Below are 26,156 nucleotides of genomic sequence, written 5' to 3' on the forward strand. Positions count from 1 at the left end.
TTCTAGTTCCCTGAAATGTCCTTGCAATGTGGTGCTCCTCAATCCTGTCTTCTAAAATTTCATCTTGAGTTTTAATTTTTTTTTTAGGGGTCGGGGGAGTGGCGATGCCTAGGCCTGAAGCAAGGCCTTCTATGCGCACACTAAATACATGCTCTCCCACTGAGTCACACACCCAGGCCCTTACCTTGGACTTTTAAATAGATAAGTCACTCATTTTTGCAGTATCAAGGGTCAAACCAGGGCTTCAGGTTTATAAAGCACTGAGCTGTGTCTCCAGCCCTATTTTGGGTTTTTAATCAGCTTGGGTGACTGGGAATAGTCTGGCTTTCTTTGTATATGTGCAGACTGCCAGATTTGGGTACTGCGTGGACACATTTGCTTCACCTGAAATGCAGTTTCCTTTTCTGTGCTTTGGAAGATTAAACATCATTAGAATTATCTATATTTTGGTGATTTGAAAACTTTCTCCCCTGGAATCTTCTGGAATCAGTGATTTGGGGGAGGGGTTTAAAACAAATTTCCCTTCTAGAAAGGAAACCACTTTCTTTAGCTCTTCAGTCTTTTCTAGGGTAAGTTTGGGTCCACGATTATTCTAGAGAATTACTTCTTCTGTGGTATTTTTTGTTGTCCTTGTTTTGTCCTGTTTATTGTCACAGGGCCTCACTATGTAGCCCAGGCTGACCTCAAGCCTGTTATCCTCCTGCCTCATATCCTGAGAGGGGGAATTGCAGGCACGTGAGACTATGTCTGCCTTTGTTCTTCTTGGTTTTAATTTTCCTTATAAAAAGAGATTGTGAGAACTAATCTCAGGATTTATTTTTAATGATCGTGTGTGTGTGTGTGTGTGTGTGTGTGTGTGTGTGTGTGTGTGTGTCTGCCTGCTTGCCTACCTGTTGCAAAATTACCCTAGAAAAGACTGAAGATATAAATAAAATGGTTTCCTTGTAAGAAATAAGAGACACTTGTTTGAAAAACGCCCTTCTGTGAGAGTTACAGGCTGCCACTTGGACCACATCCTTGGCTGGGGATGGGGGCAGAGGGAAGGGAGACGGGAGGGGAATAGAGCCTGGGCTGTATCCCACCAGCAGATGGATTAGGTTCACCCATCATCTCTTTGTGTTCTCTTCACGGTGTTTAGCTGAGGTAGGATTTCATCTGTTTCATTCATTCTGCCCATGGGTTGGTCATGCACACAGAATGACAGGGATACATTCTGAGAAATGTCTTATTATCCAATTTCATCTCTATGTAAACATCACAGAATGAGGTCACATAAACCTAGGTGGTTTAGTCTGCTACTGGGGGTTGGGAAGGATATGAATCTGTCCTGTCTGTCTATTGCAGTCTGCTGTTCCTAGGGCCTGATAAACAAAATGACATAAAATAAAATCCAGCATGACAAAAAATGCTAGGATTGAGGGACATGGTGCACACATGTCACAGAGCCACTGAGGGGATAGCAGGACATACGGTGTGCTACAGCATTTTATAAGTAGAAAGAATAGAGGTTGGGAATTTAGCTCAGTGGTAGAGTGCTTGCCTAGCAAGCGCAAGGCCCTGAGTTTGATCCTCAGCTAATAAATAAATAAATAAATAAATAGATAAATAAATAAATAAATAGAAAGAAAGAAAGAATCTACTTGCTGGGCGGTGGTGGTGCACGCCTTTAATCCCAGCACTTGGGAGGCAGAGGCAGGTGGATCTTTGTGAGTTCGAGGCCAGCCTGCTCTACAGAGCAAGATCCAGGAAAGGTACAAAGCTACACAGAGAAACCCTGTCTAGAAAAAAAAAAATAATAATAATAATATATATATATATATATATATATATATATATATATACTCTAAATGATTAAATGTATAGGGTAGTGGGAGCTGAGTATGATCAAAGCATAGTATATACATATATGAAAATATAATAATTAAATGTATTTTTTAATTGTTCATTATGATTCTATGTGCATGGGTGTTGCCTGCACATATGTCTATGTACCACATGTGTACTTGGTGGTGTGCCCTTGGAGGCCAAAAGAAGATGTAAGATTCCCTGGAACTGGAGTTACAAATGGTTGTGAGCTGCCATGTGGGTGCTGGGAACTGAACCCGAGTCCTCTGGAAGGGCAGCCAGCGCTCTTAACTGCTGAGCCCTCTCTCCAGCCCCTAAATGCTTTTTTTAAAACTGTGTTCAGGTTTCTTTTATTTAAGAACAAAGTGATAAGTGATACAAGATCAAAATCAAGAGCATCATTGAGCTTCGGCTTCCTGCCAATCATCTCCTCCCACCCTCCCAGGACCCACCCTCGTGCTTCAAGTCACTCTTCAGTAAATGAAGAACCCATCAGCCTGCTGGCAGAATACACCCAAGCTCTATCCCCCACCCAGCCCCCGACCTTCTCCCCTCCCTCTGCCCCATCTCCGGGCAGAGCAAGAGCCTCAGTTTGAATGTGCAGGAGAGCTCAGAGCAGTGACAGGGACTGAAGAGTTGAGCATGGTGAACCATAGCCTGGGGTACCAAAATGGGGTCCTGGGAGCAGAAGAAAGGATACAGGGCCCCTAGGAAAGGGGACTCTGTAACTTTAAACTCCTGTCATTGGGAATAGCCAATGCTGGATTGTTTGCCCTTCTGGAGAGGGTCACAGAACCTCTCCCTTCTCTAGCCAAGCTGCTTGGCCTTAAGGGTGGTCTGCTGCAGGGCAGACTTCGAGAACTGTGGAAACATGATGTTCTCAGGTTTCCTCTCACTTGTTCTCAAGGCTTTGCTTTTTCTTGGGGGCCTGCACCAGGGTCTCTCCTTTGCATATCTCCTGGAGCTTCTTGTTGGCTTCTTCCACGCCCTCCTCCAGCAGGAGCAGGGCCCAACCCGAGTTCTTGAAACTGATCTGGCTGAATGCCCTTTTAAAGAGTATCCCCAGGATGACCCCACATTGGACCAAGTGTACAGTAGCATGATCCTGTCTCCTCCAGCAGCTTAGAGGATGGTTTCTGATCTTTCTGCAGAGGCTTTACACCCTAGATTCCTGGTTGGGGAGGGGACGGCTCACTCGAGGGCCAGCTTCTGCTTTTCTACTTTCACAGCCCCTGAGCAGACAGTACCGGTACCAGCTCCTGTCTGGCCATCCAGCTGCAAGGTCTCCAGGCCAACCTGGGGCACTAGGCCCACTCCAGCCTAAAATCCACAGTACACCACCCTTCCACAGAATTCATATGGTGGAAGGCACAAGAAGTCTTCTATACCTCTGTGCCTGGCCCAAGCCCCATGTCCATCTTTTGAGAAAGAAAAACATAGAGCTATTTATGGTTGCCTTCCTCATCCACCCTGAAGGGAGTAATCTGTGGAAGGATGGCTGAGGCTGAGAAAATGTCAGCCTGCCATCCAAAGACAGAAGCGAAGCCAGTGAGGAAGCAACTGAGGCAACTGAATCTATTCCAATAGCTTTTTGAATCCACAAGGAAGTTGGCAGTTTGTGATGACTGATAAAGGCATCTGAAATACGAAGGGTCTCTGTGACATTTCTCTATGGTCAGAACATCTGAGCTAGCCTTCCTGAGGAAGACAAAAACCTTGCCGAGCACAGGATGGATTTGTTTGTCTCTTCAGCCATCACTTCAGGGCCAGTCCTAAGACGACTCACTGATGAGATCTTGAACTTTAATCGGTGCGACAAATATATTCTAAAACTCTAAAAGTTTGGCAGATCTGAGACACCAAGGGGACTCATCACTGGGTTGAGCATCCATCCCGATGGATTCCCCAGGACCAAAGTGCTTGAGACCTCAGGTATATTCAGATGTTAGAATATTTGCATAGACATTATGAACCATCCCGAGGAGGAAACTTAAGTCTATGTGCAAAACTCATTGCTGTTTCACACTGTCAAGGGTGCACGCCCCATCCCTGGGCTTTCTAGCGGCCACTTGGCGGCAGTCTCTGGCAGCCAGCAGGCTGGAGCCTGAAATCTAACTGCCAATCATAGGCACAGCAGCAGCTGCAGAAGAAGAAACATTCCGGCTGAATGAGAAGGGAAGCGTCAGGGGCCCTGCAGGGAACTCTGGAAGTAGTTGGACTATTTTAACAAGTATCTATGGAGAGGGACCTGCCCACCTGATTGCGAACTCCAGCACCTTTTGTGGGCTCAGGGTTCTTCCCCGCCTCTCCAGGTTTGAAAGTTCTTCAATTATTCCTATTGTTGAGCCTATTTTCTTTTTTTCTCCCTTTTTTTTTCTTAGATTTATTTATTTATGTATATAGTGTCCTAGCTGCATATACACCTGAAGACCAAAAGAGGGCACCAGATCTCATTACAGATGGTTGTGAGCCACCATGTGGTTGCTGGGAATTGAACTAAGGACCTCTGGAAGAGCAGCCAGTGCTCTTAACCTCTGAGCCACCTCTCCAGCCCCATTGATTCTATTTTCCTACCAACATTCAGCCAGTCGCAGCAAGTACCCTACACATTTGGGCTTCTGAGTCCAGGGGCCTTTGGGATTCAGTGGAGGAGGAAGAGACAACTGCCTTCAGAATTCACTGGGACACTCACTTGAGACAGAGGCCTCCTTGGCAGGAGCTCAGGTGAGCTAGCCTCCAGGACTCCATCTGCAACTGTAGGCAGAGGGGACTTGTTCTTGCCTCGGCCTCCAAGACTCCACACTTCAGATGAGGACCTGATTGTTCCCATAACAGTTCTGAACCCCTATATGTTAAGACCACTTAGTGCCCCACAGAGCTACTGCTCTGGAGGTGTGCAGAGCTATAACATGGCTCAAACCTGATCTTTGCTGGACCAGGGGCAGCTCTTGGTATCTTGTTTGTTTGTTTTGAGACAGGGTTTCTCTGTGTAGTTTTGGTGCCTGTCTTGGATCTCACTCTGTAGACCAGGCTGGCCTTGAACTCACAGAGATCTATCTGGTTCTACCTCTCAAGTGCTGGGATTAAAGGTGTGTGCCATGGCTGCCTGGCTGTGCTCTTGGTATCTTAAAGCTTTTAGGAGCTCTGAGCTACAATGCTTCTCAGAGCTGTACCAGCACTTGGCTAGTTTCGATCTATTTTAAATTGTTTTATCCCATTTAATATTGTTAATCCTGAACTGATAAATGTATTTCCTATTTATGGTATGTTGGTGCTCAAATGCTTTCAGATTTTCAAGCATTTTTTTTTTAATTAGGGAAATAGGATATCCAACCAACCTGCAAATGTGGCAGGCAAGAATTCTACCACTAAACAACCAAATGCAAGCTGCAAATGTAAACAGTGGTATGGGAGAGTTTAAAAAAGAAAAAAAATACACATGAGGGTTCAAAAGATGTCGCAAGCCTGATGACCTGAGTTCAATCCTTGGAATCAATATGGTAGAAGGAGAGAATTGTCTCCTGCAAGTTGTCCTCTGACATCTGTCTATCTATCTGTCTGTCTGTCTGTCTGTCTGTCTCCCTTACACACACACTAAATGTAATTTAAAACAATTTCTAAAAATTCATAACTATCATATCCATTGAAATACTGTCACCACCAATTCCCACTAACTTGAGATTCAGATTACAAATTGGTTTCTCTATCTCAGTAATCAGGATCTTCTCAAGTAAATCTCAAGTAAGATCAGTTTCTGATCTTGCAAATGACTCAGAACACCTTGCCAAGATGCAGCTACTCCCAGGAGTCACCCATCGTGAGATATCCACCTAATCTGTTTCTTCATCACAGACCCCACATGTTAAGAAAACCCCAGCACTCACCGGTCGGTAGTGAAAATGTAGCCCACAAGATCCTTACAGCCTAGCAGCAGGGCACAGAAGGTCACAGCAAAGAGCTCTGGAGGTAAAGCAGAGAAGAAACGGCACAATGAACAGGGAGGTCACAGAAAAGTGGGGAAGTGGGTTACCCCATGCACAGCCTGCACAGCCTGCTGCACCAGGAGCCTTGGACTGATGGTGTAGAAGCACCTGTGACTATCAAGGAAACTGCTGAGGACTTCTTGGCTTGTTCAATGTTTCCGGCACCCAACGCATTTCCCACCCGGACGTTGGCAGCCACGCTGAAGCCTGCAGGGATCTAAAATGAAAGAAGACACAAGAAAACTGTACTTGAGACACCACAGACAGAACAGCCTCTGCTTCACACCTCGCTGGCAAAACGGGTCCTAGGGGCTCTGGAGACTTCTCTTTGGCCTAGCTAGAAGCCCTAAGCTAATCATGAACCTATATCTCCAAGTTGGGATTCTCAAAATAAGTTAGACTCTTCTGCAGGGTCTCCAAACTCTGCCATGGGAGGGAGGACCCCACGCAATTACATTTGGCCTCTGGGATACAGGGGAACAGTATGCAGGACGGGCTGACCAGAGTCCACTCTAGTGTCTGTTATGAAAGATGGAGAGATTCCATTTGCAAAGCAGAAATGTTACTGAGGAAATACCAGGAAGGGGGCATTGCCTTGTAACAAGGTGGGGGTTCTGCAGCCAGACTGCCTGGATTCAAATCCTGACATGTCTGTACTTATTACCCATGGGACACTAAGCCAATTGCTTAACCTCTGATGCTTCGTTCTATCTGTACAAAGGTTCTAGAAATGGAGACTTTACAGAGCTCATATGGCCAGCTGCTTAGTAGTATCTCACACATAGTGAATAGCCAATAAAGATTTTCCATGAATATCTATACATTTACCACTTGAGTCACTAACAATAACTTTTAAAAGATTAATCACTTATTCGAGCATGAATGTTGCCTTACAGGTTGAGATATCTATGGTGAGGGATAAAGAAAATCTAATCCACTGAATAAGGAACATAGAAGAAAAGGGAGATTGGATTCCCATCTTCAAGGTTGTCACTATAGTGGCAAGCAGATTTTCCAGCAATTTCTTCACAGAAGGGGAGAGACAGGAATGTGACATGAAGAGAGTTGTCAGCAACAATTTGACCACACACCCCTAGTTAACACCCATATGATGTGTCTCCTGGTATGGTGTCCTGAGAAGGACACGATATCATTTCTTACAGAATCCCCTCCTCAAGTGGAGAATCTGGACATAGTTAGGATGAAACAGCTATAACACTGTGAGGGGAAATGTCTTGGTCAAGAGAGGCGCAGAAAGGCCACAGCCCTGTTCCCAACTAAAGGACATTAATGATTAAAGGACATTAACAGGACGTATCTCCTTTATGCCAGAGGGGAAAGTTACAAAGAACATCATTAGAACAAGTAATGGCAGACAGCCAGGGAACCTGGAAATGTGGTGCTGTGAGCCACTGGTGCATCCATAGAGAAGGTGCACAGCCTTTTTTGAACTAAGGAGAGTGTGGATGTGCTTTATGTGCCTGTAGAGAACAGAGGACAAGATATGCGAAAAGCATATAGAGAGACCTGTAAGCATTTCTCTTTTTATTTTATTTTATTTTTTCCCTCAGGATTTCTCTGTGTAACAGCCCTGGCTGTCCTGTAATTCACAGAAATCTGCCTCTGCCTTCGCAGAGTTGGGATTAAAGGCATGCATCACCATGCCCAGCAGAGTAACCATTTATCTTTTGTTTGTTTGTTTGTTTTGTTTTGTTTTTTCCAGACAGGAAAAAAATCAGGAAATCACATGAAGATATTTGTCCTAGGTGGTATCCTGAGGTGCTGTTGATCTTATTAAAATAGTATAGATTAAATATTGGGCGGTGGAAAACTGGCTTAGATGTAATGGGATCATGGACTTTAAGCATTGATAAATAAATGTACTTTATTAAAATATGAGATGTAAATAAAATATAAAAACATGAAGTACAGATTTAAAAATGTCTCCCACAGGCAGTGAAAATAAAAATATATGCCCCCAAGGAATAGAGGTAGAGCATTGACCTAGCATGCTTGGATCGCCAGCACTGCCATAAACAGTGTCTATGCCCTGTATAGTTTAAATATAAACAATGGAGAGTAGAATGTTAGCTGGCTGAGTCCTTCTCCAAACTGTAAATGCCCCTTTCTTTCCATTAAAATTTTTTTTCTTCTTTTGCATAGTGCTGGGGACGACGAGCCTCGGGTATGCTGGGCATACTCTACCACAACGTGGCACCTCCCCCCTTTTTTTGCTTTCTGTCTGAGGAGGTGCATGCTATAGAAGGGAACCCTTCAGAATTTCAGGTTGACGCTTTCTGTAACACAAAGTGACAGGAAAGCCTCGAACAACGCATTTTCTAGCATGTCAGAATCTCCTTCACTTTTAAGGGTGGGCATGCACATACTTGGTCCACGCATTCCTCCACTGATGGTCAGACTCTCAGATAGCATTGCTGGGGGTGTCTTTCTGTGTGCTATGAATGTGTCACTCTGATTGATTGATAAATAACACACTGATTGGCCAGTAGCCAGGCAGGAAGTATAGTATAGGCAGGATAAAGAGAGGGGAGAATTCTGGGAAGTGGAAGGCTGAGTCAGGAGACGCTGCCAGCTGCCACCACCATGAGGAACAAGCTATAAAGTACCAGTAAGCCACAAGCCATGTGGCAACTTACAAATTAATAGAAATGGGTTCATTTACGATAATAAGAACTAGATAGCAAGAAGTCTGCCATGGCCATACAGTTTATAAGTAATACAAGTCTCTGTGTATTTACTTGGGTCCAAGCGGCTGGCTGCAGGGCCATGGGAGCTGAACAGAACCAGGAAAACTTTAGGTACACAGCACCCCTTAACGACAGGCAGTAACGCCTCTGTGAACGTGGTGTGTACATAGCTGTCCAAGTCCCTGTTTCCCATTCTTCTGGGTCTCCAGGAGATAAATATACATGGCAGGCACAGTATGTTGGGATGTGGACCCAGCATGGAGCTGACCTTGGTGACCAGACCTCCATTCCATACCACTCCAACCCCAGGGCATTGCTTGAGGACAAAGAAAAAGATTCTGACAGTGTGGAAACAGAGTCAACTACTTTAGGTCTGAACTGGACCAGAGACGGAATTAGCAGATCGTTTGGGGTTTCTGCCCACCCTATCCCCTTCAGCTTACAGGGAGACCCAACCATACCAGGCATAAAGGGCCTGTCCAGGCTCCAAGTTGACTTTGTGAGGGAGGAGTCAGGGCTGGAACTCAGGACCTTGTGAGTACTAGGCAAACATTCTACCACTGAGATATTCCCACCGTTTTAGCCAAGTCCAGCCCTGAGCTTATGAGTTCCCTGCTTCACCCACTGAGCAACTGGACTCACATGTCCATATCATCAATCCCTGCTCAGGGGGGCATTTTATGTCTAGGAACCATCTCATACAGTATGCCACCGTGGGACTCTCAGGATAGAACACAGGACACCTTTACCACAGCCACATGACAGGGTCTTGAGCACTTACCATGTATACAATGATAGCCAGTTCATAGGTGATGGACTGGGCTCCCAACTCCACCATGCCAAGGATACCTGGTAAAGACGGGCAACTGATGCCTTGCCCCAGCCGGACTGTTCCCACCAGCCAGTTCCCACCAGTCCGCATACACACCACTCAGGAAGCTGCCGACCTCATAGGCCCACCACTCGATGCACAGCATGAGCATGCTGGGCACAGCCAGTTGCAGGAAGGAGGCCCAGTCCTGCAGACATTCCCAGGACCACCCTGCAGGTATAACAGATGGGTTTCCAACTTATCTAACCTTCAGGCAAAAGCCACAGCCCAATCAAAACATAGTCTTTACCTCCCCAGGTGGCTTGATGTAGTTTTCTCCAGAGGATGTAGAGGAACAGGAAGATGGCCAGGGCATACTGGGAGATGGTGTTGGCCATGGCTGAACCCCTGGGAAGACCAGCAGGTGTGGGTGGACACTGTGCTCCACCCTCTCTTCCCTGGCTCGGTGCGTTGGGGAGTCATGTACCCTTCCCTCACTGTGCCCTCCCCCACCACAGACCCTGAGGTTACTTCTATTTAGAGCAGCATCCCCAGCACTTTCCAAAGGGCATAAGAAGGCCACACCCACACCGGCTAAACTGCCCTCCTTCCCCTGGAAAAAGCTAATGCAGCCCCCCTTGCCCAAGAGGAAGCTGGACTCACATCACCCCAAGATGCAGCTGATAGAGAAACACATAGTTGGCCAGGGCATTGATCAGGTTGGCTGCGATGCCTGTCACAATCTGAGGCAGAACAATGCCCTGGAACGAAGAGACACATACATGACTTTACATGCTAAAGCACCAGGGGACCTGGGCATAACAGGAGCAGTCCGCTGGGGATGCCTCTCACCCTCTCACCTTTCCGCTGTCCCTTCCCTCTGGGTCCTCCTCTTTGCTGTGAGTAAAGAGAGAGCTCTGGCCTCCAAGGGGTAGGAGGTCAGAAGGCAGCAGGGAGAGGAAAAAAAACAGAGACCCTCCCTGCTGTGTTCAAGACAGGCAGGAATTAGCAGAGCAGAAGGCAGGCTGGCATCTGCAAGCAATTGGCAATAGACTTTGCTTTCTCTACCAAAACTCAAATTCAGAAGCTGGACCAAAGGGCTTGTGAAACTGTGTTTCTTCCTGAAATGGAGACTGGATTCCTTCACAACCGGCTCTGAGAAGCAGGAACAGGGGAAAAAATGTCCTCCCTACTTCATGCCTCACATTAAAGCCAAGGGGAGGGGCTGGAGAGATGGCCCAGCAGTTAAAAGCATGGGATGCTCTTCCAGAGACGCAGCTTCAAATCCCAGGACCCACAAAGCAGCTCATAACCATCCGTAACTCCTGTTTCAGGGGATCCAATGCCCTCTTCTGGCCTCCACTGGCACCAGGCAGACAAGTGGTGCACAGACGTATATGCAGGCTTAGGGAAGAGCTGGGACCTGTGGTGACAGCATTGGGAAGATGGTGGCAGGCAGATCTTGAGTTCAAAGTCATCCTGAACTAGACAGGGAAACTCTGGGTTCTGGTTAATTTTTTTTTTTTTTTAACTTACACAAACTAAAGTCACCTGGGAAGGAACTCAGTTGAAGTATTGCTCCATTGTATTGGCCTATGGGCATGTCTGTGGGGTGTTTCCTTGATTGATGGCTGATGTGGGAGGGCTCAGCCCACTGTGGGTGGCACCATGTGTGGCCAGGTGGTTCTGGGTTGTATAAGAAGGCAGGCTGAGTGAGCCATGGGGAGCAAGCAAGCCAGTAAGCAGCACCCCTCCATGGTTCCTCCGCTGCTCTGACTTCCCTCAATGATCAACTGTGTTCAGGGCTTATAAGCCAGACAATCCCTTTACTCCTCCAGTTTGGTTCGGGTGAGTGTTTTCACAGCAACGGAGAGTAACTAGAACACCTTGTCTTTGAATAGAAAACAAAACAAACAATCCTAAAAGACTTGGAGGAAATGGGGCCTCCCTTCTTGGTAGAGTACTTGCCCAGCATCTGCAAGGCCCTGGGCTATGCTGCCAGTACTGCAAGAAAAATAATTTAAGTCGAAAAGTAAAGTAACATTTAGGGTGTGATCATAAAATTACATTGGACCGAGGACATCACAGCCTGCCTCACCTGCATCAGGAGGATAAGAACAGAAGCTGTCTGCACCAGGAGCGAGACAGTACTTCTCTTCTTCTCCACGGTGGCATTAGCTCCACCCTCCCCGCCCCGCCTTCTTTGGATGCTGCTTTCTCACTGAGAAATGCTGATATGAGAATCATGAGCCATTTAAAATTTTGCTTTGGGAAGACAAAAACACTCTCCTCTTGCTTAGAAGATCAGCATCACTTGGGTCAGGGGTATAGCTCAGTTCGTAATGATGCTTGCCTACTATGACCAAGGCCCTGGCTTCCATCCCAGCACTATGAAAAGAAGAAATTTAAGCAGTTTTGATGTCTGATCCAGATGCCGAATGCCACATGAGGTCCTCAATGCAGCGATCGGCATGCACCTACCTCTACACCTCAGCTTTGCAGTTTCCAGATGGAGAGACCCTTGCACGGCCCCCATGAAGGACTTCGCTCTGCTCTGGGCCTGCAACTCAAGGCTTCCTTTAAGTGTCACCTGATCATGACCATCTGTAAACTGGTTTTATAAGGCAGGCCTCACTAGATAGCTCAGGTTGCATTTGAACTCATAATCCCTCTGCCTCTGTCTGCTGAGTGCTGAGGTCACAGGCAGGCCTGCAATTCGCCACACCCGGCTGCTTCTACAGACACTTCCGCTCACACTTCCTCCTTGTCTGGTGAGACACCCCAGACACTCCTGGGCCCTCGGTGCATAAAGGAACAAAATACAACTGCAGCTTTGTCTCTGGTGGTCTCCAGCAGATAGGACCAGGACTAAAGTGTGACAGCTCAAGTGAGTGCCGAGTGAGCCCCGGTGAGTTCCATGTAAGGGAGTCTGCAATCAGATTTACACCTCGTGTGGAAAAGCAGCCAGCCTGCATTTTGAGGGGCCCGGGTATGGTGGGTTGAATAAAAATGGCCCCCTCAGGTCCATAGGGAGTGGCACTGTTAGGTATGTTGGAGGAAGTGTCACCATGGGGTGGGCTCTGAGGTCTCAGATGCTCAAGCCTGGCCAGGGTGTCACTGTCACTTCCTGCTGCCTGTGGAACTCTCAGCTACCGCTCCAGCACCATGTCTGACTGCACACCACCATGCTTCCCACCATGGTGATAATGGACTAACCCTCGGAACTGTAAGCCAGCCCCAATGAAATGCTGTCCTTTATATGAGTTACCGTGGTCATGGTGTCTCTTCTACCTAACTAAGATACCAGGGTAATCAGAGAGCAAGAAGGCTGGTAAATAAGATTCTGCTGAAGTGACAAGAAGCGAATTCAGGAGCCCACCAGGTAACTGCCTAATGATGGCTTATTAGGTAAAGGTGCTTGCTGCCTTGTCTAATGACCTAGTTCCATCCCAGGACCCACATGGTGGAGGAAGAAGACTGACTCCACTTCTGACCTCCACTGGGGCATGCTGTGGCACACACACACACACACGCACACACACACACACACACACACACACACACACACACGCATGCACACACAAGCACACACATACACACACGCACACGTGCATGCACACACACACACACGCATGCACACACAAGCACACACATACACACACGCACACGTGCATACACACACACACACATGCACACACAAGCACACACATACACACACGCACACGTGCATGCACACACACACACACGCATGCACACACAAGCACACACATACACACACACGTGCATACACACACGCATGCACAACACACACACACGCACATGTGCATGCACACACACGCGCGCGCACACACACGCGTGCGCACACATGTACACACACACACACACACACACGCACATACACACACGCACACGCGCACATACACACATAATTTTCAACAGAAAGAGAGACCCCCAGGACTAGGTGACCGGTCAAACAGGAAATTGAAAGAAAAGGTAAAGCCCCAGAGACAAGGGTCGATGACAGACAGACAGACAGAAAGAACAGAGGCCACCAACTGAATAAAGCGGGGAGGAGGCTGCAGGCCAAGGTGGAGTCACGTGTGCCAAACGCTCCCCATTGCCTAGAGGTCAGAGATGGGGATATAGATGACAGCTGGAGACATGCAGGTGCCTTTCTCAAGGAGGGCCAAAGGAGGCCCAGCCCCCCTGTTCCCTTCCTTGCCAAGCTCCTCTCCCTCCTCTTGCAAATCTGTGTTCTGTCTTTCCTCTGCATTGGGGAATGTTTGGGAAATACAGGGTCAGGTTCTGCCATCTTCCAGGGGAATATGTTCCTCCAAACCAACAGTACGCTTGGGCTAAAACACTCCTGGCTCTCCCCGAGCCCACACTGCCCAGTCTGCAGAGTCCACCTATCACCACGGGTCCTGCTCCTTCGGGGCAGTTCTTTCTTCTTATTAGACCATTGTCAGCCCACCGTTTTCCTAATTCTTATCTCGGCACCACAAATTAGTTTATTTTCTACCAACCCAACCCCCAGTAGATACAACACGATGCTCAGCAGACCAGCCAGCCTGCTCCTCTTAAGCCATTGTGCGATGTCTTCACGACTGTAGCAGCCTGACCACACCCAGCTCTCCTGCCTAGTGACTGGTGCGTGGCACCTGCCGTCTGGGAACACTTCCCTCCCAGATCCTAGAGCTACACTAGTCTACCATAATTCAGGACATCTCCCCCAACCCCTCTCAACTATGATTCTCTACTTTGCCCAGCCTCAGCTATTGGAAAGTGTCATGTTCACACTCTCCATCCATGAGATAAAAAGTCACCATTCCATTGGGAGATGGACAGAAAGACAAGCAGGACAGAAAGACAAGCAGGAGCCACTGTGACATACAAAGGATTCTACCTGGTGCCTACAAGGGTCTAGACAGAAAAGAGATGGCTTGGAGACCAATTAGAAATGCTGTTTCTATCACCCATGTTCAACTAGTTCAAGTACATAAATGTAATATTAATAAAGTATCCAGTAAGTGGGAACTTCCCTGCCCCTTTCTACCCCTTATCCATGCCTCCCTATTACACATGCTAGAGGAAGCCTGCCTCCTTTACCTGGATTTTTCTAGAAGGAAGTCTACAGCCCCATAACACACACTGTCCTCATAAATCCACTCCCACCAAGTCAGGGCCACCATTCCCAGTGCCTTTGGCCTTTGCTGTTAGCCATGTATGAAGAGTCTTGACTGTTCTCTGTTATCAATACAATTTGAGCTTTGACACCCTCTGCCCCAGAGAGTAGGAGCCTTCAGACAAACCGAGAAGAGGTGTGGACTCCCTAGACCCAGCCAAGCCACTGTGACCCTCAGCCCTTTACAGAGAGCAGACAGGCCTGTACCAGTAAAGAGCCAAAGAACACAGAGATGCTAACCTTAGCATTGCCAATGGCAATATTTCCAAATGGGAACTGGATATAAACTTTCAGAGCCAAGAATAATGCTTCAGTCACTCCTTGATGTCACTTAAGAAATCTCTCCACATCAAAGCCCTGTGTTCACAAGCCTGAAAGCAGCTTTCAGTGACTCTCAGCAGGCCAGTTCCCTCCACCCTGGTCTCCCTGATTCTGCCACCCCCTCCCCAAAGGAAAGGGGTAGTCCGAGTTACCTGGTTGAGCAAGTATTTAACTTGTATCGTATAAAGGAAGGCTGCCTATGAGAGAACAAGAGGACAGGGTTAGTTCTGCAGCCTGACTGTACATCAGAGATCTGAGTGCCATAGCAGCTTGTCCCACAGCCACCCTGGCTGCCTTCCACGCCACAAGTCTCATCTAGACCTGGGGCAAGCAGCATCTGTAGTCCAGTGGCTTCACACACCTTTCGTGTGAATGAACATAATCCAAACAGTGCCTGCCCTGGGTGGAACATGGAGTGTCTCCTAAGGGTCCGTGTGTTTAAGCATGTAGTCCTCAGGTAGTCAGGCTGTTTTGAGGAAGTTGTGGAATGTTTGGGAAATACAGGGTCATGGGTTCTGCCTGGCCTCACTACAGACCTGATCTCCTGCTTCCTGCGGGGAGAGGCGGGTGGTATAGAGCTATAAGGAAGTGTCCTTGGGTTCTTGGGGTCACTAAGAGGAGCCAATCACACCATCATGGGACTATGAACTAAAAGTAAATCCTTTTCTAAGTTGCTTCTATTAGGTATTTTGTCCCAGCCACAAAAGAGGTACACCCTCACTCCATGTCTGGCCAAAGGACGTACTGTCTCCTAGGGTATACACTGACATCCTAGTATAGCCCAGCTCTCATCTCATTTGGTGGGATAATGAAAACATGTCACATTTAAGTGGTTTTATGGGATAGGACTGAGAGTACAGCTCAGGGCTAGAGTACTCACTTAGCATGCAAGATACTGGGCTCCATTCCCCACAACATAAAGATTAAAAGTAAAATAAAACGTTTTATGATGAACTAAGAAATAAAATGCCAATTCTGAGGGCAAATCGCTACCATTATGGCAGACTGAGTCCTTCAAATTCAGCCCCAGAAGCCCTATACCCAATATGCAACTGGATTTAGAGGAGGATTAAATCAAAATGAGGGCCCTGGGTGGGCTTTAATCCAATAGGATTAGTGGGTTTATAACATTTTTAATAATTTATTTATTCTTATTTCACTTTCATTGGTGTTTTGCTTGCATGTATGTCTATATGAAGGTGTCAGATCCCCTGGAACTAGAGTTACAGACAGTTGTGGTTGCTGGGAATTGAAGGCAGGTCCTCTGGAAGAGCAGCCAGTGCTCTTAACAACTGAGCCATCCCGCCAGCCCCAATTAGTGTGTTTATAAGTTATGCAGGAACAAAAAGAGACACCTTTGACCAAAGATAGTGGCCACAGGGAAACCACTGAGCCCCACACTGGGATCTTGGACTTCTAGCCTTCAGAACCGTGAGGACATCAGTTTTTGCTGTTTGAGCCCCCAGTCTGTGGCAGTCCCAGCAAACGTCCAGCCCCTCTACCCAATTAAATAAACTTAGCTTTGACAGTTCATTGACCAGCTACAACTTGTTATAAACATTAACAGACAACCGTCTAAAGGTCAAAGGGATGCTCTTGAGGGATCTGGAATGGACAAGACTTTACACCTTAAAGAAACCTTCTGGACTCTTCTGCTGGATACTCCAAGGGTACGCCAGGAACAAGAAGTCAAGGCAATGACCCCTGTCCTAGAGTTCCTTTTGTTCTTTGGGAGACAAAAATGCTGGTGTGTCCTTAAGGGACATAATTAAAAGCATACTTCTGTGATGAGCCGATGTCACATGTGAGAATTATGTCAGACTGAGCTCATGACATCTCTGTCACTTTTTAGCCAAGGACCCAAGTGTCTGACCCCTTGCAGACTCACAGGAAGTGCTGGGATGAAGATCATGACATAGGTCTGGGTGAGCCTGTAACAGAAAATGGTGACAGTGATGGCAGAGGCCACTCTCCCGGGAAGAGGCAGATTGAAACACTGCACACTGCTGGTGCATTCTTGGTTCTCCCTAAACAAATGGACCTCAGCTGTCGGAGCAAATGGAAGACTGTACAAAATCTGTCACCTGGCATTCCGGCTCATCTTCCTGCTTCTTCCTATCTAAAGATCTAGGGCAGGGATGCTGAGCCTCATGGTGCCGCTGGACAGTCCCCAGCTGTGGGAGTTGCCCAGAGCACCACAAACTGTCTCTCAGCCTTCCTGGTTCCCAAGCCCCTCTACCCAATGTGATATCCAGGCACATCTTCAGCTATTGTCAAATGCTGGCATGGGGCAAGTGCTTTTCAAAGGTCTTAATCAGTTAAGCCAGTGGGTCTTAAACATGGCAGCTCACGCATAGAAGATTTGAAGGTTACTGATGCTCCGGGCCTCACCTGTACCAGTTAATAAGCTGGGGGTGTGGGGACTAGAGGCCTAGAGAAGTATTTAAAGTACCAAGGTGATTTTAATACCAACCGTGGTCAGAAATCACTAAGCATTAGCATGCCACAGACTGTGATCCCAATGGGAAGATTTTTGTTAATGCGAATACACTCCAAACTCTTAACCCTAGGAGCCAGTAACGAGAGGAATCCAGGTCTCACAAGGCAGATATAGAAGGTATCGATGCCTGGGAAGGAGCAGCCATGCCCAGGATAAGCTCATCTTTGTGTGAGTCCCTGGCCTCTGTCACCTGGAGGCTGAGTATGGATGATCTTTCTACTGAGAGGGATGCCCTGCCCCCAACCTTGCCTTACCTGGACACCTCCGGGTCCTGCCTGAAGAGCAGCAGAATATGCTCAGTGTTGATGAAGAGTGCCCAGCAAGGGAAGCAGCAAAGGAGCAGGATGAGGATCCCCCTCTGCAGGATAACCCCCACGTGCTTCAAGTTCTGGCTCCCGAATGTCTGGGGAGCACAGGCAAACAAACCCATTAAGCAGAAGGGGTACACCCCAGCTGTCCCTCAGAGGCCTTCAGTCATGCCTCATAAGAAAGCAGGTAGCTTAGCCATTGTCTCTAGGAAAAGATCATGTGGCTGATTGAGAGCTGGGCTTGCTGCACTGCCCAGCCTGACAAAAACATACTACTCGGGACCCAAGTAGCAATGATGTGTCAAAGGTCCCATCTGGTTCTAGAATGCTGTTAGGTTTTGCATTGCCTGGAAGCTTGTTAGAAATGCAGATTCTTGGGCCTGATCCTGACCTAAAAGCAGGGACTGGGCCAAGGGCCAGCAGTGTGAGGCACCAGCTCCTACCAACTTACAGAAGCCAGAAGATGCTGGTGTCTCTCAGCTTTCTGTCCAGTAACATCTATGTGGGGACTTCAGACTAGATAAAGAGGGGAACACAGACCAATGGGACTGCCCTATGCTTAAGATGGACTGGCTTAACTTTTCAACTCCAAGTCGGTGCAAAAGAAATGCACACATGGTGGAAACCAACTTTGAAGTTTTATTTTAGATCCTTCTCCAGGCTAGTGATATGGGGTGTGGCCCTGTCATTCAGTGTTGGGCACCACAGGAGCCTCCACTCCCACTCAGTTATGGATCAAAGGGACCAAGCTGTGTTCCACGCTGCTGAGCTGGGATGTCCATTAGGTGAGGGAGATTCAGTGCATTTTTATCTTAGGGTAATTTTCATTTAGGATGGATCTATCCAGATGTAACCCATCCCAGTCAAAGAGCATCATATGCAAGCCGGAATACCACCCTCCTAGAGGATGCTGAACATTCACCCACAACCCTGGGTGGGGCCCAGCAACCTGCACTTTGGCAAACCCTCCCAACAGCCCTGATGCAGACTCAGTTATAGATGCCCAGGACCATACCAAACTCCAACAGGAAAGTTATAGGAGGTCCCTTGTTTGATCAATGACAGTCATGCAGAACAATAGTTTGCTAGGGCTGAAAGAACCCTAGCCACACTTCAAAGATTGCAGTGAAAACTGGAATCTATGGCTGGCAAAGGGTGGCAGGGGTTTGCTGCTCTGAGTTCCTCATCTGGGTGTGTGCATGGTTCTTCCTCTTGTGGTGAGTTTCTCCATCTACACCAAAGATGTCTGGAGTCACTGAGAACGTGATCACTTCCATTTACCTGGGAGATGAGGGTGTCACACGCGGAAGATAGGCCGTGCCCCACTGAAATGCCGGTGACATTGATAACCTGGAAGAGAAGTGAGAAGGAGTTAAAGGAGGCTGTAGATCAGAACCACGGTGTGACCGACCCCTCCTAGAGCACCTGCTCAGATCACTAGGGTCATCTAGAAGGACACACAAAAGCTCATAGAAGGACATCAAAATCCCAGGCCAGAGATAATAGCACAGCCTTTTTGAAGTCTTAGCTATCTTGCTCCCCGACTTCAGAGCAGCTCCTAAAGGAACACAGTGTGACACAGCAGCAGTTTGGGGTGAGTCTGCTCTCTTGAGACTAAGGACCCATTGAGCATCTCTCTTCCAAAATGTTCAGAAATCCGAAACTTTAACACTGATATGACAAATCACAGCATCTCAACAGTTTGGATTTTGGAGTTTCAGATTAGATATATTCACCTGGTTAAAGTGTGCCAATATTCTGAAATGCACAGAGGAATTTGAGACACTTCCATCCTGCATTTCAGATAAGGGTCGCTTCACCAGTGTGCCTGGGTCAAGCCCCTGACTCCCATGAAGAACACAGAAGCAAAGCCAGTGTCTGCTGGAGACTACTTTACAGGCATACTCGCCTTCACTAGAGTCAGGACGTAGCATCCAGGGGGCCTCCTTCTGCTGCCTCACTGAATCTGACAACAGCTGAGCTCAGCTTGCTGAAAGGGCAGGCTTGTCGCAAGACCTCAGCCAATAGCAACCTGTTGAGGCTTACCTGCATAGACTTCCACATTGCCTCAGGTTTTCAAATAAGGAGTTACAGTGTTTGTTACTCAATGGTAGAGGGTTTGCCTAGAGACCAGGCAAGTAGAGATAGGGCAGGACAAGGAGAGGGGTAAGGAGAACATGGATACACCCTGCAAAGAGCCAGAGTCCATGTTTAAAGAAACACATGACTAACTAAGCCAAATAAGTTGATGGGGCTCTCTTGACCTTGCAAGGCCAGTTACCAATCCCTAGCAGAGATCAGTGGCATATCACCTTGTCTCTGGTCATTTGTCACGGCACCAGGAGGCTCACAGCAGACAGCTCTGTAAGCTTTTATAGAAAGTCTAATAACGTACCGCGATTGCCAATGTGACAGCATCCAGCTCCAGCTTGCCCAGGTGGCCACAGAACACTGAGCTTATAAAACTGATCAGGAACATCATCAGTTGGGCCAAGAACTGGAAAGAGAGGAAAGCAAGGGTCAAGATGAACACCCACCACCACAGTGCAAGGCAGAGCATGGTGCTGCCCATCCAGTCCCCAGGGGAAGAAACACAGACACTGTTGACATGAATGAACACGCAATTTCAATACAGCATACAATGTGTGTGCCAGCTAGTTTTAGGTCGACTTGACACAAGATAGACTCATTTGGGAAGAGCAAATGACTATTGAGAAAATACCAGGCCGATATGGTGGGGGTATTTTCTCGATTGATGATTGATGTGGGAGAGCCCAGCTCACTACGGGCAGTGCCACCCCTGGGCTGGTGGTCCTGGAGACTGTAAGAAAGCAGGTTGAGCAATCCATGAGAGCAAGCCAGTAAACAGCATCCCGCATGGCCTCCGCTTCAGTCTCTGCCTCCAGGTTCCTGCTTGAGCTCCTGCCCTGACATCCATCAACGATGGGCTGTGATGTGGAAGTACAAATAGAAATGAGCCTTTTCCTCCACAAGTTTGTTTGCTTTTATGGCCGTGGTGTTTATCACAGAAGCAGAAAGGTAACTAATACAGAGGTTGGTACCAAGGAGTGGGCTGTTGCTGTAAAGAACCTGACCATGTTTCCTAGAGGATCGTGGAAGACTTGGGGACTTCAGACTAACCATTGCAGACTCTAGCCCTCTGGAACCATACACATACGTCACAATAAACCCTTGGTCTTGGCGTTTTATCAGAACAGAAAGTAAGTAACACAAGGGCTAAGACATAAGTGAGATTACCCAACCAGACAGCAGAGGAACTGGGACTTCACACGGAAAGCGTCTGTTTTATTGAGCACCTCTAATTCTCTATTTCTATGATGGCTCAGTTTTGAGGGCAAATACATCCGCAACTACTGCCTCACATTCCAATGACTACCATGAATCCTCCACAATGCTGTGTCTCTGACACAAAAGCCCAGGAATTTGAGCTAAGTTCAGATAATTCACGTGGGATGCACTTTCAAAGGCAGGCTAGTTAATCCAGCCTCCTCATGAGATCTGCTGCAGCTTTGCTGGGAGGATGCCAATAACTTTGCTCACTACCCGGGTTGGTGCTGAACATATCTAGTACCTGCAGGATCAGGGCTCTGGAGCAGAAATGTGTTGTTGATTTCTCAGCTCTTGGTTTTGAGTGAGCATTTGGTTACAGATGTAAGTCACCTGCAGGTATTCAGAATGTTCCCTGGCTCATCTCGACATATTGATGTAGGAGGTCTGCGTGGCTGAGGAATCTGCATTTCTTTATTTTCTCTACCTCTGTGCCATTCAAAGATGTGTATGGCCAACGATCATACTTAGAGAATACTCGAGACCTTTTGGAGCTCTGCTGCTAGAAGGCGTGTTGCTTCTAGGCAAGGCTTGGTTCTCCCATACAGCTCAATGGCTGTTGTGTGAACGGACGTGGGCATAGCTTAGACAGAACCAAACATATCACAGAAATTACCAGAGTAGGCTGCAGCTCCGTGGGAAGCGTTTACTTCTTTCCTTCCTTCTTGTCCAGGGACATTGCTCATTTTTTTCAGCAGGTCATAAGAATACAGAAACATGGTAGCAAGACCCTTCCTCCTTGCAACTTAATATAGGAGAAGGACAAGAGGAGTATGTGCCTGGGGCCTGGTGCTTGGAGGGAGAGCAAGTAACAGCCTGCTCAGTGGACTGTACAGGAACTCTAGAAGGGCCTCGTTCATTCCTCCCCACAATGGCCTGAAAGTCCACTCTTAGTAACAACAGGTCAGCACAGCCAGCGTCTGGGACATTCTTCCTTATACGTGTGAGGAAGCTCAGTCCAGAGTCACCTGACTCAGCTCAGAGCATAATAGTATCTTTAAAGTATGCAGTGCATTTGGAATCCCAGCCCTGTGGTCTCCAGTCTGAGTTCTCTCAGCCGCCCAACCTTGGAAGCCATAGCCCAGACAGAAGAGATGTGGATATGAAGCAATAACACGGCTGAGCACTTCTGCACAGAGAACTAAAAAGCACCGGCCTCCCGACAGGGGACCTTCAGTAACTAAGCAGGGTGGCATCTCAGCCTTCACTTGTGTCTGTGCCTTTACTTGGACTAGATTCCTGCCTACTCTACCCATAAGCATGTTAATCACTTACAGAGTTCCGGCTAAGAACTAGTAATACCTAACCCATCTTGTCCCCTTGAAGAGTGAAGGCACAGAGATAAGGACAGCTAAGGCATCCAGCCATCGGTTTCCATAATACCCTGCTCTAGCCCCCAAGGCATCTGAAATTCTCCAGTCATGTTCTCACTCTTCAGTCATCTTGGATCCCAAGAACAACAGAGCCTCACAGACAGATCACTCACGAGGGGGTTACTTCTCATGTGACAGTAGTTACCCCCTAAAGGAAACCGGAGTGTCCCCTCCCTAAATGCAGGAGCAATCATCTTATGGAACCAGCGGCTTTGTCCTCTCGAGTAATGATGTCTCCAGAGACACATGGCCGAACTGAAATGACAGCCAACTATACCAGTGTGTGACAACAGTGATGTCTCCTTCATGACCCTGGTGCAAGGCTTCCTCTGGACCAGTGTGTGATAACAGTGATGTCTCCATGACCCTAGGGCAGGCTTCCTCTGGACCAGTGTGTGATAACAGTGATGTCTCCATGACCCTAGGGCAGGGCTTCCTCTGGACCAGTGTGTGATAACAGTGCTGTTTCCATATCCTGGTGCAAGGCTTCCTCTGCACCAGTGTGTGACAACAGTGATGTCTCCATGACCCTAGTGCAGAGCTTCCTCTGGACCAGTGTGTGATAACAGTGATATCTCCATATCCTGGTGCAAGGCTTCCTCTGGACCAGTGTGTGACAACAGTGATGTCTCCATGACCCTAGTGCAAGGCTTCCTCTGGACCAGTGTGTGACAACAGTGATGTCTCCATGACCCTAGTGCAGGGCTTCCTCTGGACCAGTGTGTGACAACAGTGGTATCTCCATAACCCTGGTGCAGGGCTTCCTCTGGACCAGTGTGTGATAACAGGGATGTTTTCACGGCCCTAACATTCCCTCTGTTGAAATGGAAAGCCCAGGCCGGTGCCCAGAAGATGGGCTGAGATGAGGAAATTGGAGAAGATTCCAGGAGGCATTAAGTTGAGCTCAAAAGCTGCATAAAGAACTTTCCAGGCAGAGGGGAAGGGCAGTGAACCTGCAGCGAGGAGGCTGAGGCCAGGCCTCTGAATGGAGGTGGGCTGGGTAGTAAGGTAGAAATAAGGTAAGGCATGATGGCTGAGCAGGGGCTAGACCACAGAACTGAGTTCAGGGTTTGAGCACGGCACTAACTGCTGTATTCAATACACATGTGTGAAGAACTGCAGTTGCTTCACAGTGATCATGCTTGGATCTCTAGAGGAAATTCAGTGAATGAGAAAGTGAAAATCCTGCCAGCCTGTGAGATGACTCAGCCAATAAAGCCGCTTGCTCCCAAGCCAAACCACCTGAGTTCAAGGCCTGAGGCCTGCGTGGTGGAAGGAGAGAACCAACTCTGGCAAGTTGTCCTCTGAGCTCCACCGGTGTGCTGTGGCATCCTCCCACCCACATACACCCCCACGTACAATAAATGAATAAATAGATAAATGTAAAGAGAAAGAAAGAGGACAGTGCTCAGCCACCCTACCTATTTACGGTGGAGACTGGGAAGACAGAGCAGTAGACAATAAGCACAGCCCTCGGGAAATAGGGAATGCCCAGCTGCTGGGCATGGAGGTGGAGGAACCAAGAAGGGCTCCACACATAATCACAAGCTGATTGGGTCAGAAATCTTGATGGCACTTTTGCAAGGCAGTTATCGGGTTACCCAGCTGCTCCTATAATCTGAGATTTCCCTTTTTCCCCTTCTCTTGGTCTTAGTGTCTCTCTCTCTCTCTCTCTCTCTCTCTCTCTCTCTCTCCTCCTCCTCCTCCTCCTCCTCCTCCTCCTCCTCCTCTTCTTCCTCTTCTTCTTCTTCTTCTTCTTCTTCTTCTTCTTCTTCTTCTCTCTTTATCCCCCCTGCCATGAATATGCTTTCTGTTGGTAAGAAACCAACGTCATGCAAGTATACATTCATGTTCCCATGCAGGAAAAGGAGGCAGTGCCCTCCATCAGTCTACTGCTGAGGATCAGGAGACTAGAAGAGGGCAGGAGCTCCGGATGCTGGGACACTGTTGCTATTTTTTCCTTTTTGGGTTTCTGAAGCAGGAGCTCATTCTGTAGGCCGGGATGGCCTTGAACTCGTGGGTGACTGACCCTTCTGCCCGAGTCTCCTAACGAGTACTGAGGTTCCAGGCCATGGCTACTGAAAGCAGCTCGGTGAGACTAAGCTGACGCCAAGCTAGCTGCTCTTCAACTTCTGGAGAGAGAGCAGAACTGCTCTATGTTCACAGGCTGTTTCCTAACACGCCTGGGAAGATCCAAGCAGGGAGCTGGGCTCCAGGTCTGGCGACTGAACAACCAGCAGCTCTTGTCTGCAGGGGGCTGTGAACTCCTACACCTCTGGTGGACCTGCAGCTGATGGGTTTGCCCCGGGCTTTCTTGTGGCTTTGCACCCTACTGTGTGTGCCACCATATCCAAGAGCCAGATTGCCATTCCAAGAGGTCACACATGCCGGCACTCAGGATCTCCAAGGTGCTTAATGTTTACCTCTTGGCCAATAGTATATTTACTCAGACACACAGTGGCAGGTTCTTTTGGCCAGAGAAGTGGCTTTCTCAGCCCTGAGGACCAAAAACTCCCAAACTGGCAGAGAACAGAAATAAGAGTACATGTGATGTGGTTCTGTGGTCTTTGAAACCCACATTGCTTCCAAGAGAGCGGTAAAGGGGGCCTAGCCTAATGAGTTAAACCAACCCGGCTGATTAGAGCACTCCACCCCAAAGAGAACCGCATTAAGAACTCAGGTTTTTATCACGGTGCTTGGTGGGAGAGGAGCTGGCACAGGATGCCTCTGCGTCAGACATTGGCTCCAGATTCCAAATAGTTTCGAAAACCTAATTCCAAGGTGACAGTTCACCTTCCTGCTCCATGCCTCTGTCCGGGGTTGATTCTATAGACGCCCCGACCTTCCAGGCTACACCGCTTGTTTGCAAAGAAACTAAGTCTGAGCATTTCTACTTTCAGGAACCTCTGGCTTCAGGGCGCACGCGGAGGCGCACCAGGCTCTCCACATTGGCGCAGCTGTGGCCCGCCGCTCTCCCGGTCCCCAACCCCACCAAGTCAGACGCGGCCAATTAGCTAACTGGGCCCCCGATCCTTGGGGACCGGCCGGCAGCCGAGGCCACAGGACTCACCGCAGGACCCGCCAGGACCAGGAGCGCCCGCAGTTCCTCTTGGAAGCCGGACAGCAGCAGGCGGCGCAGGCCACGGCGCTCGGACACGGCGTCCGCGCCTCCCGGCCCGGGAGCAGACTCCTCCGGGAGCTCCATGTGGCCTTCGTGCTGCCAGGGGCTCGGACGCACGCGGCACGGGGACCCACAGGCCTGGCGGATTCCAGTCTCCGCCCTCCCCCGCCTCCCCAAGCCCGCCCAGCGCTGGCAGGGTGAGTCGCAGTCTCTGTGACCTTGGACGCACCCCTTGCCCCTGCAACCCCAAGGTCCGCGCGTCTCCAAAGGCCAGCGCACAAACTCAGGACAGAGAAGTTTGCAGAAGTGCTGGAAGCGAATGGAAAGCGCACGGGAACAGCGAGCGGATCGACCTTCCAGTCTCCATCGCTGCCCAGGGGCAGGTTCAGAAATTTGTAGTTTGGAAAGACTTAAGAGTCCTGAGACGTGATTCACTATGGCCAGTCAGGGGTCCGATCATGATTCCACTGTGACCAGCCCAGAGTCGGGTCTGGCAGTTGTGGGTGTCCGAGGTCTCTGCTGTGCAGCTTGTGGTCAGCTTAACACACACTTTGTTGTGGGTTTGGACTTTACAATTGTTTTTCCCTCTTGACAGTTGTTCCATTAGAGAATATAGCATCTTCCAGGAGAGAAAAGCAAGCCACTGAAGTGTT

At 48.4% G+C, this 26,156-nt stretch overlaps 1 protein-coding gene across 1 annotated transcript in view; it reads right to left on the reverse strand.

Moving 5' to 3' along the window:
- LOC118589741 (multidrug and toxin extrusion protein 1) overlaps positions 1-25,614 on the reverse strand; it is a 37,674-nt gene extending 12,060 nt beyond the window's left edge. Inside the window, exons 1-12 of the mRNA XM_036197275.1 lie at positions 25,453-25,614; positions 20,057-20,158; positions 18,943-19,011; positions 17,608-17,756; positions 16,742-16,784; positions 15,006-15,050; positions 10,011-10,108; positions 9,658-9,755; positions 9,465-9,578; positions 9,318-9,385; positions 5,937-6,045; positions 5,730-5,805 (exon numbers count right to left, since the gene is read on the reverse strand). Of these exons, the coding sequence (XP_036053168.1) occupies positions 5,730-5,805; positions 5,937-6,045; positions 9,318-9,385; positions 9,465-9,578; positions 9,658-9,755; positions 10,011-10,108; positions 15,006-15,050; positions 16,742-16,784; positions 17,608-17,756; positions 18,943-19,011; positions 20,057-20,158; positions 25,453-25,587 (1,106 nt within the window). The 5' untranslated portion in view covers positions 25,588-25,614. The remainder of the gene's footprint in view (positions 1-5,729; positions 5,806-5,936; positions 6,046-9,317; positions 9,386-9,464; positions 9,579-9,657; positions 9,756-10,010; positions 10,109-15,005; positions 15,051-16,741; positions 16,785-17,607; positions 17,757-18,942; positions 19,012-20,056; positions 20,159-25,452) is intronic.
- Positions 25,615-26,156: the final 542 nt, after the last annotated feature.

Source organism: Onychomys torridus, chromosome 8 (genome assembly GCF_903995425.1).
Source record: "Onychomys torridus chromosome 8, mOncTor1.1, whole genome shotgun sequence".
NCBI classification, from domain to species: Eukaryota; Metazoa; Chordata; class Mammalia; order Rodentia; family Cricetidae; genus Onychomys; species Onychomys torridus.